This window comes from Bison bison, unplaced genomic scaffold (assembly GCF_000754665.1).
Source record: "Bison bison bison isolate TAMUID 2011002044 unplaced genomic scaffold, Bison_UMD1.0 scf7180017864524, whole genome shotgun sequence".
NCBI classification, from domain to species: Eukaryota; Metazoa; Chordata; class Mammalia; order Artiodactyla; family Bovidae; genus Bison; species Bison bison.
Genome location: NW_011495075.1, coordinates 3,884,442 through 3,899,678, shown reverse-complemented (window position 1 = coordinate 3,899,678; position 15,237 = coordinate 3,884,442). Strand labels below are relative to the sequence as shown.

General features: G+C 40.5%; 1 protein-coding gene across 4 annotated transcripts in view; it reads left to right on the top strand.

Moving 5' to 3' along the window:
• NEK7 (NIMA-related kinase 7) overlaps positions 1 to 15,237 on the top strand; it is a 137,270-nt gene that overhangs the window by 96,536 nt on the left and 25,497 nt on the right. For all 4 annotated transcript variants that reach the window (XM_010831094.1, XM_010831091.1, XM_010831093.1 and 1 more), the window contains 2 exons: positions 4,782 to 4,890; positions 5,774 to 5,881. In XM_010831094.1, coding sequence (XP_010829396.1) covers positions 4,782 to 4,890; positions 5,774 to 5,881 — 217 coding nt within the window. The remainder of the gene's footprint in view (positions 1 to 4,781; positions 4,891 to 5,773; positions 5,882 to 15,237) is intronic.

Genomic DNA, 15,237 nt, shown 5'->3' with positions numbered 1-15,237 from the left:
ATGTTTTCCACTTCTATTGTTAACCTGTATGATTTTGACTTTGGGGAATGGATGGATTACATTGGTAGTCTATTAAATTATAATTAGAAGTAGCTGAGTACACTTAGCTTTCTGACATTTATAGGAAAGGAAAAAGAGAATAGAGCTTGGGTGGGAAGTATTTTATCAAAGAGGATAAAATTAGATGCAGGTGGTGTTTTTTTTTGTTTTGTTTTGCTTTTTAGTGCTCCCGGATTGCCAGGCCCATTCTACTAGCATCTTCTAAAGCAACTTAGGATACCTGAATTCTATTCAGAGTGCCAAGGGAGAAAATGTTCACACATTGTAGATTAGTATCACATACCAAAATTCTACATAACTATTTCACCCATTTATACCCAATGGCAAGTACATGTACACTTCATGAGACCTTCTTATGCCCTTGGAAGAAAAATGTTTCCGTAGAAAGATTGATATATAATAGAAATCACACTTAGAACTGCCAGTTAATACTTTCAGAAGCATCCTGCCTTTTCCATCGTCTAGTCTCTCTGCATTTAAATCTTTGAAAGAAGCACTGTGAAATATGTAGTCTTATAAAAAATGCAATATAATTACAGAGATGTTTGGGAACATAATATTGCTTCTGTTGGTAAAGGTTTGATCTAATTACCTTGTAATTACCTTATTATAAAAATCTGACCTGTCATCTCATGTGAAGACCATTCATAGGATTAACTGGACCTCTGGGGATCTCAGAGGTCGTATGATTGTTATTTTTGCTTTGTTGTTATTAGCTGAAGATTTAAAGGACCGGACATACTAAAATCTGTTATTTTTCAGTGTGAAAATGTGCCAATCAGGCATTTGTTTTTTGTGTTTTATTCGTAACTGAGATATTTTAGAGGCAGCAGGAGCAACTTAACTCTGTTCATTTCCAAAACGGTTTAATATAGTGAGGAAACCAAGCCCCAGCAAGGTTAAGTGGCTTCTTCAAGGTCACACAACCATTACTGCCAAGCCTCATCATCAGGTCTGTTATGAAAGGTGCATATGGATTATGTGAGTGGCACATTAGACGTTTGACGACACTCTCGAGCAGGAAGTAGTTCCTAATATTGAACATAAATCCCCTACTTCCTCGTGTTAGATACTTGGAAGAGATGGAAACCGGCTGGTGCCTGCAACGCCAGTTCTCATATAGCTTCATTATTTCTTACTATTTAATTACCGTTTCTCCTAATCCTCTTCAAGAACAACTTGCCTCCCAGGATTGTGTGTGTTGTTCTTTGGTTTTGTTTTTTAACTACAGCAGTACGTTGTTTCCCAAGGGTGTTGGTTATGTGCTTCCTGGGACCAGCTGACACCGTCCCGCGTCCCCGTGGAACAAGTGACCAGGAATCTCTAGCTGGTGAAATAGCAGTACACTCAGCCAGGGCCTGTGTGACTGTGCGGGCCGCACACTCACGAAGCAGACCCTGCGGATCTGGGTGTTTTGTCTGATATGTCCTTCTTTATACATGAACATACCAAACTGTAGGGTTAGATGTTTTGATACACTACAGAAATCAGCTTGTTTTTTTGATCCAACAAGATAATTTTCTGTTCTTTCTCTGTTGATGAGTTTATACTGTGTAATAGTGATAAAAATTTTTCCCAAGATTTCCCAAGGAGGAATGCTGGAATTGCAGAACGTAGAAATAAGAAATGTATGTTCTGCTTGGAGTGGGAGTGTCCAGACTGAGGAGTGATTCCTCCCCAAAACTGGTACTTGATAAGCAGTGTCTGCTGTATAATTTGGTTTTGGGGCCTTTAGTTTGTAAGAGAATGTTTGACAGTGAAAAAAAAAAGCTGTGCCGATTTTCCAAAACACCTTTGCGTGGAGGCAGGCTGCATCAGCTAGCCTCACCTTAGTGACACTGCGTGTTTTACCAAGGATGCTGAATTCCACCTAGGTGAGATGTTGGTCATCTTGTTACACATAAGTGAGAGAACAGTATAATCTGATGTTTGCATATGCGTTTACAAATACACTGGTTAGCTTTTTGTTACATCTGGTTTTCTTTTTCTGATATGAATACTGTTCAGTGTTTGTTTGAATGTTGAAGGAGGTAGAAAATATGCTCTTAAAATAAACAGTATTTTAAGCTTTGCATAAAAAAAGATGAACCCACTTTAAAAATAAAAAAAAGACAATAAAAATTCTGTCCAAATGATCAGGTATATCTGAGTGCTCATTTCTGTCTTTCATGACTTTTTAGATATTTTATTTTCAGATATAAGAGGTTAAAATTCTGTTTTATAACATAGTAAAAGTGACTTATCTTTTAAATTTTTTTCATAGAAATCTTTGTTAATAGTAACCCTTTAAAATGATTTAGCTTTATTAAAAACATACCACATGACAAATAAATGTACGTTTTTATTCCTATATATTGGTATTACATTTACTTCCCCCAAATCTGAAGCTGAATTGTCTTTTTTCAGAGAAAGATAGGATTTTTGAACAATAATGCTATTTGACTAGATAATTACTTTAAAAAGATATGTATATTTTAGAATAAGTAAAGAAAAGGTTGTTTTTTAAAAATATATTGGCATTATGTGAGTTCTTGTTTTATAGTGCTAATATAAATTTTACCAGAATTCAAATTTTTATTGCCTTTTTTCTATTCATCCTCTTAAGAGATAGCCAACAGTGCCACCATCAGAACAGACAGGCTCTTCTCATCATAGGTATTGGTTTTTCTGGGGAGGAAAAAAAAAAAAAATTTTTTTTTTACTCAAGGCTGTTTGAAAAACTGTATGTTTAAATAGACATGGAAAAAATATTGGGAGATAACCAATGACATGTTAAAACTGCTTTTATTTTATGATTGATTGAATCAAATTCATAAAATTACCCTTCAAAAACATTTTACTAGTTTGGATACTTACATTTGGCCAAGTCATTCTGTCTAGCTAGCATTATATTGATGCCAGTTCATTGTTAAAATCTTTAACTTGTTGAAAGAAACAGTCCTTGGCCTGATCACATCTTCCATTTTGAGGGCCCCTTTCTCATTGTGCCCTGTTTTTAATATACAATTTATTTTTTAATAATGGAACTTTAAAGGTAAACTGTCAGGTTAATTATAATTATGATGATTTCAGAATCTATATTGAAGCATAAAATTATTCTTTCATGGTCTGATACTTACATGATATGGTATATTTATTTTTGAATGAAAAGAAGCCTGTTCCCCATCTTCCTGTTGACATCAAACGGTCTTCTGATATGCTAATCCAGCGTCAGGGAGAGCACATAGACAGGCTTTATTTGGACTCATTCCAAGTCGGAAAGAAAATTATGTGTCTAAAACTGATTTTGCAGTGTTGCCCTCATAGACTGAAAACTGATGCTGATACAGGCTGCGGTTAATAAGATTTAACTGAAACATGATCTGGGAGGTTTTTACCATTTTAGTAATAACCCTGATCTGCTTTTTACCTGGTCATCTGATTGTTACTTATTTTTTGTTTTTTTGCTACTGAGGTAGTAGTCATTGAAGTTGCTAATAAGTTCGTTTCTGTAGTACGAGTTTCGATAAAGATTACCCTGAAGTGATTTGCTTTTCCTTGAAGAGCTCTCCTTTGGTGCGCTGAGTGCACGTGAGTCAGTAGACCTGATCCTGTGCTGAGCGCGAGGTAGGCACGCTGGCAGCTCTCTTTCCCTGTCTTGTTTTTCCTTTCAACCCGCCCTCACCTGCTCACAGGGGCAGGGACTGACAGAGTGTGTTGTGTTGGGATCATCTGAAATACCATTTCTCCATATTCAGTTACAAAAAAAATCAAAACAGTTGAACTTTCTAAAATGTCACGTCATCAGATAAAGTGCATTAAAGCACATGTTTAAATGTTGATGTCTATGTAAACATTAAAAAGTTAAAATTGTCTGAAAATTTGTTTAAATGCAATACTTTTTCATGTTGGTCATTTACAAATTTTGCTAAGAAACCAGTTGCATTTTTGGTTTTGAAAAATAATTTTTATGTAAAGAATCCTTACAAATCCTATGAAATGAAACTAAGGACTTTGTTCTTGAATTAGCATATTATTAGTATATTCTTCCAGCACATATAATGCAGAAAAATGGGCACACATATGTCCCTTGGGTTTTGCAGTTACTCCGTTACGGCCCCTCTACGCATGATGGTGCGGTCTTTCCAGACTAGGCTGCTCACGCTCAGCTTGCTGCCCTGGTCTTCCTCTCATGTTTTGCTCCCATGTTTAGTTTTATTTGTTCAAAGCAAAGTGCAGGTTTGACTTGGAATATGCAGTGGAAATATTCATGAAAGTTTTCATGCAATTCCCTCTTATTTATTTAATTTTTAATAAATTAAGTGATATTTCAAATCACCAAGGGTGGTTCAGTATTTAAAAGGAATTCTACTTCACTACCTTCTGTCAAGAGAAGCCCTGTCTTGTAATGAACATAATTACCTCCAGGTCTCTAGACTTTCTTACTCTGGCTATTCTTAAATTTGACATCCTTCTTTTTGATAAGAAATCACCTTATATGGATGTTAAAATTTTGAAACAGGTGGACATCACAGAGATGTAGCCTGATACGGCCTATGCTGACTTTAGATACAGTCGGGAGAAATTTAAGGTAGGATATCAGGTACAAATCCTGGTATCATTTCACTATGAAAAATCATTTGTTTTTTAGCTTCTAATAGATGAGAATAGGTGTTTTTCTGACTTAAGTCAGAATCCAGTTTGAAATTTTTTTTTAATCTTCTTTTTAATTTTTTAAACAGCATTTTAAGAAACAAAAGAGGCTAATTCCTGAAAGGACCGTTTGGAAATACTTTGTGCAGCTGTGCAGTGCGTTGGAGCACATGCATTCTCGACGAGTCATGCACCGGGGTGAGTCCAGGCTTGTGAAGCTTTTCATGTTGTTGTAAAGGTCACAGGGCACTGGGCAGTTTACGAATAAATTCCTTCCAGCCATTGTGTTATCATGCTTTCCTAGGTGATTTATTTCCAAATTATAATCTTACTAATACTAGAATGATAAGCCTTTAAGTAAAGCCGTACTTGGTTTTAAATAAGAATGAGAATTAGTTATTTTTCTATTTAACTTTTTTTTTTACTGATTATGTTGGTAAAAGTTAAAAAAAAAATAGATGCAGGAAAGCAGTTGAATATGCATAAGTAAGAGTTGTTTTTTTCTTTTTAGTGAACAGTATACCTTATAGCTACTTAGATTTTTAATGTTCAGCATTCTCTTGTAATATATTCATGATTCTCAGTCAAATGGTCAGACCAAATGTATGAAGGTTACATCACTGAGGCGTGGATCCCTTCATTTTGGGATGTAAAAAATTTCAGTACAGTTGACATAAGCAATTAAAATAACATCATCTAAGTAATTATCTGCATCTGTTTTGATTTTATATTTTATGTAAACATGTCAATAAATTACTGTTTAGTAGGATGTTTAAAACTGATAGAAGGGCACGCATTTATTTTGTGCTTTGAATTTCACAGAAGTTCATTTGAAAATGAAAAAAATGCATTTTAAATGAAAATTAATAGTGCTTATCATCCTGTATTGATGATTGTCTATCAAAGGACCGAGAACTCAGAAATACTAGGATATGTGAACATTACTCAAAATAAATAACTGGTTCAGAATTCAAACTGACTTTTTAACTGATATTTAAAGTTCTACAATGAGAAGTATTTTCAATCCCTTGAATATACTTCCACTGACATCATTTTTCACCCAGTGCCTTTTAATCCACAGATATAAAACCAGCTAATGTGTTCATTACGGCCACTGGGGTGGTCAAGCTTGGAGACCTTGGGCTTGGCCGTTTTTTCAGCTCCAAAACCACAGCTGCACATTCTTTAGGTAAGAGACACAATATAATTTCAGTTATCTATCCGCTTCCCTCCACCCCACCCACGTGATTAAAATATAAGGGACATACGAATTATATGCCAGCTCTTACCGTCTAAATACTAATCAACATTTTAAAAATCCTCAGGTCCTGAGCTGAAACCTATCAGGTAAAATGCGTCCATTCATGTGACACTTGGACACTTCTCTTTGACCATCAGGCAGTCACTTAGTAAAAGAAAATGCCAGTGAACAAATCTAGTTTTAACTGTTGGCATGGACCCTCCCTTTTATTTTATGTTTGATAATATTAAGACAGTATGAAGAATAAACCATATCTTAAAGACCTCACCTGACCATTTAAAAATGTTAGAGTAGTTTGCAAATTTATTAAAGTAGCGTTCATGGTTGTGATTACTCGGGGGCGGGGGGGGACCTACAGATGATTTGTGGCTCAGGAGGAAATACTCCCCTAAAGTGTAAAAGTACAAGTAGAAGACACTTGTAATTTACTGATTCTAGAGCGGATAACATACCAGTGTCCTTTGTACCTAAAACAGAACTGAAGGTAGCTAGTCCAACTTTACCTTGATGTAAACTGGTTTTCCATTAACATAGCAATTACTGGGAAGAAATAATTTTTAGATTGAATAACTTAAAGGGAATGATAGAGTTTCTCCTAAAAGTTTTCAAATCATAGTTTCTTTGTAACATAAGACAAAATGGTAACCATCAAATAAGAATTAAGATAAAAATAATTTGGCTTTAATTTAATGATACCTCATCTTTGGTGTCATAATTTCATTGAAAACAATTGATTTTTTAAAATTAAGTTACTGGTTTTAAGTGAGAAATAAAAATTAAATGGTCTAATGAGGAATGAGTTTCACTAAATGACAAAATAATAAAACGAGCCAAATTAAGTGACTGGACATTTTTAAAGCTTTCTGACTTTTGTCGCTGAGGCTCTTTGAGGCCTTGAACCTGTCGCTTGATTCTCCTGCGTCCAGGATGGCCCTTAGGAAAGATAACCCACGTTGACTTTGTCACTCACCTGAACGGAATGTCCTAACAGCACTCTGTCAGTAATCTCTTATACTTAAAAACGCTGGGTCGTCATTACACACACACACACGCACGCACGCATGCACAACTGCACGTGCCCTTAGCTCCTGCACAGGCATGTGTACTGTGTACATGCCGCTCTGCGGGCTGTCGCTCTGCACACACGTGTGTGTGTTCCTGCACACGCGTGTGTACTGTACATGCTGTTTTGCGACTGTCACTCTGCACGTGCTGTAGTTGCCTGACCCTGAAGATCCAGCATTATTATGTGAAACCAGTTTTGGTTTCACAGACCTTACGGTTTTGGAAGTGTACTCCTTTAGCTTGCCCGCCACTGCTGCTTACAGGTGTTCTCAATGGGTTTACAAATGCATATGCATCTCTAGGTTTAGGTGACGTATTAGTCCAAAGTGTGTCATTATAGGGAGCACAATTTTAGTAGAAGAATTAAGAATTGCTAATGTCAGTTTTTATTGAAACCAATTAACTTAGGGTCATGTAGTTGTATGTAGTTCACATGTGTGTGCATCTGCACACACACACACACATGAATTGGGGATGCCCATCATCATAAAACACTCTGAGGCACACCTGAGGCACAGCCAGTGAGGAAGTAGCAATGAGACTGATTACTTTGACAAATGAATCAATAGGAAAATAATTTCTTTCCCAAGTATTTTTGTTTTCCATGTTATTTTGAGAAAAGTATTCTTAACATAAGAAAACATCTTGTGTTTCTGCCTGTCTTTTCTGTGAAGTAGAAATTTTGATGGTTTGAAACTGAAGTTCACTAAGCAAAGTATGTTGAATATCAAGAATTAAAGTTTGAACTCTAGCCCAGCAAGGTGTTTGGACCCAATAAAAATCTTATGTAGAAGGATCAGGAAAAACTCTTTGCTAACAAAGAATATGTATAAAATAACAAGGATAGAAATTATGACACAGACTTAGACAAGTTGACCTTAATTTTTGCTTTTAAAAAATTATTGTCCTCCTGTGTTACTGACTTTTGTTTTTAAGAGCAAATTTGAAAGATTGTTTTAAAAATAAATACTAAGGATATATGATACAGCACAGGAAAATTTAGCCATTATTTTGTAATAACTTTAGGTAGAGTATAATCTATAAAAATACTGAATCACTATGTTGTACACCCGTTATAAATCAACTGTATTTCCGTTTAAAAAACTAAAAATAAAAGATTGCTTTTAAGAATTGGTTCCAAAAAGTACTTGAAAATGTGGTCACCTATATAAATTTATTTTGCTCACAGAAAATTTGATAAACTCTATACTTTATGTTGATTTTTTTTTTCTGCTTTTGCTGAGGATTAAATCTGTAGGGTATGATTTACTCACAGTTCAGGTCTAAATATTATGAAACTACAAATAAAAGAGATCTGTATGTTCATAAAAGAAAATTCCAGTAAGTTTAGTTTGAATGAATTCTATTCTGGAGCTAAATTTCATTTAATTTTGTAAAGGAGATTTTTTTCCAGGAATTTAAGTCCATAGGACAGAAATACCAAGGATTTCTAGAAACATCTTATAATTATGCATTTATATTTTGTTTATTCCAAAATGTCTTTTTTTCCAAAAATCAAATTATTTTCACTTATTTTGACTTAATCATTATAAGGAACACTTACAAAGTTTTTTGTATTTAACAATCCTTAAGAGATTATCAAGTCTTTGAATTTTTTAGTTGTCTCTCCAGTTTCTATCTCTAATATGTATCATTTAATTCCATAACATGTCAACCTGCAGTATAATCTCTGGTTCTGTCACATTTTCTGTAGCAGATAAGGTTGTATAGACAGTCATGTTTCCAGCCAGTTTTCAGAACCAAGTTTTTAACTTAAAAGTACGTCAACATGGAGCAATAATAATTCCTTAAATTTGGGATTAAAAATTACATATCAAAGATAATGTTGCTGGATGTTCAGATCATGTCCAGATCTTCAAAACTGGAGGGAAAAAAAAAATCTCAGAAGCCTTTAGTTTTATTTCTGCCCCCACCATACACACCGTCTCCCAGCCTCTCCACTTTCTTTTCTGTCCCCCTCAGACTGTAAGCACTTCCTCTTTGGACTAGGAAAGGATCCTTCTGTGTTTGTAATATTCCTTTTTAATCCATTATGGTTACCATATTCCCAGCAGAGAAAAATCCTTCTTTAAACACATTATCTAATTATCTTACTTCGTGCAAATCTTCACCTGTTCTCTGTGGCCTAAGGACTGTCATGAAAAGTCCTTGGCTCGGCATTTGGGGTCGTCTGGGGGGGTGTCCTCTGGCCTGTTCCCTCCTTGGCTGCACGCCTTTGTCCATGGTGTCCGCCATGGTTTTCTTCTTGCCTTGTTGTGAGTGTGGGACAGAAGGACGTTTGTAGAGGATGGTGGATTTCTGGACTGACCTGCCCGCTGTGCTGTAGGACCTTGGTCAGGCCATTTATTCACTTTTCTCTGGTTCAGTTTCCAGGTTTCTACGAGTAGAAATGTGGGTAGTAACCGTGCTGTGTTCACCACCCCTAGCCTAGTCATGAAATGAAGGTAAACGTGTTTTCTGAGCACTGTGGTGTGCTGCATAAATGCCGAGTTGCCTTTGTGACCGTGACGGTGGTGTGGAGGAGACAGAAAAAGAAAGGGGAAGCAGAGAGGGAGGCTATGAGCAATTTATTTCTGCTCTTGAAACAGCTGCACCGATTCATTCAGAAAAAAAAGGTGCCATTCCAGGGTCTGGGTACGTAGGCAAGTCCTCCTCTTGATGGTTCTCACCTTGTGGTGGGAGGAAACACGAAGAACTAACAGGGTTTGTTAGCCTGCACGTGGAGTGACCAGCAGGGGGAGTATTTTAGAAATGGCACAGCCCCTGCCAGGAGGTGGCATCTGAACGGGGGTGAGAGGGTACAGAGAGGCCCAGGGAGCGACATCCCAGGCTGACTGGGGCGGGCCAGACGAGGGGCTGAAGCAGGGTGGGCGCTTCTGCAGGCGGTTTGCGGGACGGGGGCCTCAGCCACACGTGGGGGTGGCTCGCCCCTTCCCCAAAGCTCAGGGGCCAACCCTTCAGCACTGGCGTGAGGACCCAGCTGTGACCTTCCCCTGTCCTCGGGGTCAGCACGCCCAGTGTGGTCTACTCTCCTCGGGGGCTCCCCTGTGCTGGCCGCTTCTTCTGTGGCTCTTCGACGGCCCCTTAGCATGTGCTTCACAGAGCTGAGCAAAATCTAAACGTCTTTGTGCTTGCCAGCCCAGCACGCGCCACGTTTATCCCTGTGTGTGGTCTGAGCTCTCGTCCCCTTTCCTCTTCTCCGTGGACTCAGTTAAGTCAGATCGTCATTTAGTGCTTGTGTATGCAGTTGGACAGAGGGTGTGGCTGGGAGACTCCGAGTTGGAATATGCATGTCCCGATGTATAAACTTCACTCTGTTCTTTCCTGTTGTTTACCAACCGCACAGATGTAAGACTTGTTGGAAAATGAGTTGTGTGTGTGTGTGTATCTCTGATTTTATGAGGAGGGCTCGTCTCCCCCTTGAGTCAAGCTCTCTCGATAAGGGGCTCCCAGATTTCCCGATAGTGCGCCCCTGCCCCCTACGCCCCAGCTGTACCGTGACCCCATGGGAATCTCACTGCACAAAACTGAAGTGGAAAGTCCCTGTTACAACCATGGTTCCTCCTGATACTGTCTCTTCTATTTTGTGTTACTAAAAATAATGCTATTTGCAATGCAGTAAATTGATTTCACAACTCATTCATGGGTTATAACCCGCAATTTGGAAAACATTAGTCTGTGTTTACAGTACTTCCGGCTGTTCCATTTACTTAAGGACTGAGCCCTGTTTTTCTGCCTCCTGTTAGGCAGTCTGCTGGCCGGGCCAGTTCGGGTGGTCAGACAGGACTCAGTCATTCACGGAGCTGCCGGTGCTTATGAGGGCGGGACTCACATATGTGACTGTCCTGCTCACTTCGCAGTCTTTGGGCTCCCTGAGGCCCGGGGGTGGGTGCGAGCTGTGGCTGCAGATCCTTCGCCTTCCAGAGTCCAGGAGCCCGAGGCCCAGGGGTGGGCGGGCTTGCACGCGGGAGGCAGTGAGGTGCTCCTCCGCCCGGCCTTTGGGCACGCTGCATCGGGGCCTGGTGGCATGGTCCCAACGCCACCAGGTCCCCGACTTGCCCCTCACCTCCACCTGGGGTCACCATGTCCCACTCCGCACGCAGCTGAGGAACCTGGGGGGAAGCGCCATTTGTGCCTGCCCTGCGCTTGCCTGTTCTCCGTGCCCAAGCCTCAGAAGTGAGCAGGATCCAGAGGTCTTTCTTCATAACCCTCCTGTCGACCTGCAGCTGGGGCTGACATTTCCGGGGAAACGCCCCTTCGAAACTGGAAACTAAAACCTGTGAAGTAGGAACATGGCCGTCAAGGTGTGCGTTTCCTCTTGTCACCTTGGATTATTTTAAAATAATCCAAATGTACGATTTTTTAAAAAAATATATGATTGTTATTCAAGCCATATCAAACTACCTGTCTTTCCTGTGATACCGACCCAGAGGAATCCTCTCTTGCTCCTCAGTACCAGCAGCCATTGTGGCAGTGAAGATGGGCACAGCAGTTTGATATTTGCAAGCAGTTTGAAGGCACCTTTTCTCCTCTGTCCCGTCACGTTGTGTGGGGGTCGGGTGGCGATCCCTGAGCTCACTCTATTTAATAATGAATCTGCTGCCCCTGACACACCTCCCCTAGAATTCCTGATCCTTATCGTGTTTTTGTTTTTTCCTGTTTTTCTTAGACTTCTTACCTTGGAACACGCTGTGTGACTCACTTACCATGCCTAGTCCTTTCCTTCTCCCTCCCTCACCACATGTATCTTCACGAGGACCGGGGTCTCCGTGGTTTGGGTTCGTACCTCCTGTGTCCCAAGTGTATAGTAGAGGACATAGAGTAGATGCTCAGTACCTCCTGAGTGAATGAATTAGAGGCAGGCTGGGCATCAGAGTGTGGATTTAACTAAATCCGTCACAAAACACAGGTTAGAGCACGCTGCAGGAAGCAACAGCAGTCAGCACCGAAGCATATTATTTCTGTGGTTATCCAGAGTCCACTGTGGGCCCAGGTGGCCACCCTGCCTCCACGTGGTCACTTGGCATTTCAGGGGCTTCCATCTCGTGTGATCTTCACAAGGGGAAAAGATCATGGAGAATTCACTTACTGGCTCTCAGTTAAATCTTTCTGCTTGAATGTAACACAGGTTGATTCCCATTCATGTTTTATTGGCTAAAACAAGTCTCGTGTCCATGCCCATCTTAAAGGAGTGGACATAGTAATTCCCCCGTGTGTCCAGGAAGAGGAGAACCAGAAGCAGCGAGGACCATGAGCTGGAGGGAAAACACCTGGGTTTTTTTTTTTTTTGTATGATTTGTCCTCTTTCTCTCCTTGTTTATTTTTGTGACATATTTGTAGCTATTGCACCTGAAGAGTACTTAGCTCTCTTGATGGGATTGTATGGTGGTAGGGGAGGAGGAGGGAACCATACATGGCTTTGGGGCGTGTCCATCATTCTGAATTAGGTGATTCTGAGCAGACGGATTATTTTTAAATCCAGAATAATTCATGAGGTATGCTAGAGTCTTGATCCCTGGTGAGTTTTCTCTTTATCAATAAATCTATGATTTTCCCTCCTGGACATACACATGATCAGTTCAGTCGCTCAGTCGTATCCGACTGTTTGCAACCCCATGGACTGCAGGCCTCCCTGTCCATCACCAACTCCTGGAGTTTACTCAAACTCATGTCCACTGAGTTGGTGATGCCATCCAACCATCTCATTCTCTGCCATCCCCTTCTCCTCCCACCTTCAATCTTTCCCAGCATCAGAGTCTTTTCCAGTGAGTCAGTTCTTTGCATCAGGTGGCCAAAGTATTGAAGTTTCAGCTTTAGCATCAGTCCTTCCAATGAATTATTCAGGACTGATTTCCTTTAGGATGGACTGGTTGGATCTCCTTGCTATCCAAAGGACTCTCAGAGTCTTCTCCCACACCCCAGTTCAAAAGCATCAATTCTTTGGCGCTCAGCTTTCTTTGCCCAACTCACATCCATACATGACTACTGGAAAAACCATAGCTTTGACTAGATGGACCTTTATTGGCAAAGTAACATGCTGTCTAGGTTGGTCATAACTTTTATTCCAAAGAACAAGCGTCTTTTCATTTCATGGCTGCAGTCACCATCTGCAGTGATTTTGGAGCCCAAAGAAATAAAGTCTGTCACTGTTTCTACTGTTTCCCCATCTATTTGCCATGAAGTGATGGGACCAGATGCCATGATCTTTGTTTTCTGAATTTTGAGTTTTAAGCCAGCATTTTCACTCTCCTCTTTGATCAAGAGACTCTTTAGTCCTTCTTCACTTTCTGCCATAAGGGTGGCGTCATCTGCATATCTGAGGGTATTGATATTTCTCCCAGCAATCTTGATTCCAGCTTGTGCTTCATACACATGATGGGAACCTTATTTTGGCAAATTTAAAACATTTATAAGAAAAATTTTTACCAAGCTTCAAACATCAACTGTGAACTGAGTGCCATGTAGCATGTGACCTGCTTTCTCTTCTCTGTTCCTAATTTGAGTCTTTAAAGCGGTTGTGATTACCTGGTTTAGGGTCCTTAGCAGTCAGTGAACAACCAGTGTGCTTTTAAATTATACAAGATCATCATTTTATCCTTTCATTTGTCTTACTGTAAATATACTGGCTTCTCCCTCCCCCCGCCCCCCCCAAAAAAAAAAAAAACCCTCAAAGACTGAACTGATCCCATCCCCAGACTGTCCAGTGAGCTTGCAGAGGTCATGGATGCTTCAGGTCACAAGCTTTTCCGTCTCTTGGCCTGCAGCTGACTCAGCACGTGGACTTGGCCCAGGCGGTGTGTGAATCGTTAGCGCATTCATGTCAGATTCCTATCGCTGCCCTAACAAATTCCCACAAATGTAGTGGCTTAACACAACAGAGATGTACGGCTTTTACAGCTCTGTGGGTCAGGATTCCAGCATTGCTCTCCCTAGACTGCCATCAAGGCGTCTTTGGAATTGCTCTTTCCTGGAGTTTCAAGAGGAGACTTCTCCAGGTTGTAGGGAGAAGCCAGGTCTTTGGTCTTGCAGGACCAAGGACCCTGTCCCTTTGCCGTGTCACCTAAGTATGCGTGTCAGCTCCTAGAAGCAGCTCCTTGTGGGCGTGACCTCCACCTCCTTGCTCCATCTTCACAGCCAGCGTGGCAGGTGTAGACCCTTGCACATGGCATAGACAGTCCCGGGTGGTCTCCCTGTTTTCAGGTCCATCACCTTCCACCTGCAAAGTCCTTTTGCCATGTAACATGACGCACATGGGTGTAACCCCAGGGATGAAGATCTGCCTGCTCCCTGGTTTAGTCCACTTGACAGTCTTAGCCCTAAAACCGGATGAGGTGATATGGTTTTGGTCAGAGGTTTCGATTGATATTTATATTACTGAAATTCAGTGCTTTCTTTTTTAGGCACATGTTTTAGCATTAAAATTTCACCTTTTTTTTTTTTATTATACACCTTTATTGGTGATCAGATCAGATCAGATCAGTTGCTCAGTCATGTCTGACTCTTTGCGACCCCCATGAATTGCAGCACGCCAGGCCTCCCTGTCCATCACCAACTCCCGGAGTTCACTCAGACTCATGTCCATCGAGTCAGTGATGCCATCCAGCCATCTCATCCTCTGTCGTCCCCTTCTCCTCCTGCCCCCAGTCCCTCCCAGCATCAGAGTCTTTTCCAATGAGTCAACTCTTCGCATGAGGTGGCCAAAGTACTGGAGTTTCAGCTTTAGCATCATTCCTTCCAAAGAAATCCCAGGGCTGATCTCCTTCAGAATGGACTGGTTGGATCTCCTTGCAGCCCAAGGGACTCTCAAGAGTCTTCTCCAACACCACAGTTCAAAAGCATCAATTCTTCAGCGCTCAGCCTTCTTCACAGTCCAACTCTCACATCCATACATGACCACTGGAAAAACCATAGCCTTGACTAGACGAACCTTTGTTGGCAAAGTAATGTCTCTGCTTTTGAATATACTATCTAGGTTGGTCATAACTTTCCTTCCAAGGAGTAAGCGTCTTAATTTCATGGCTGCAGTCACCATCTGTAGTGATTTTGGAGCCCAGAAAAATAAAGTCTGACACTGTTTCCACTGTTTCCCCATCTATTTCCCATGAAGTGATGGGACCAGATGCCATGATCTTTGTTTTCTGAATGTTGAGCTTTAAGCCAACTTTTTCACTCTCCACTTTCACTTTCATCAAGAGGCT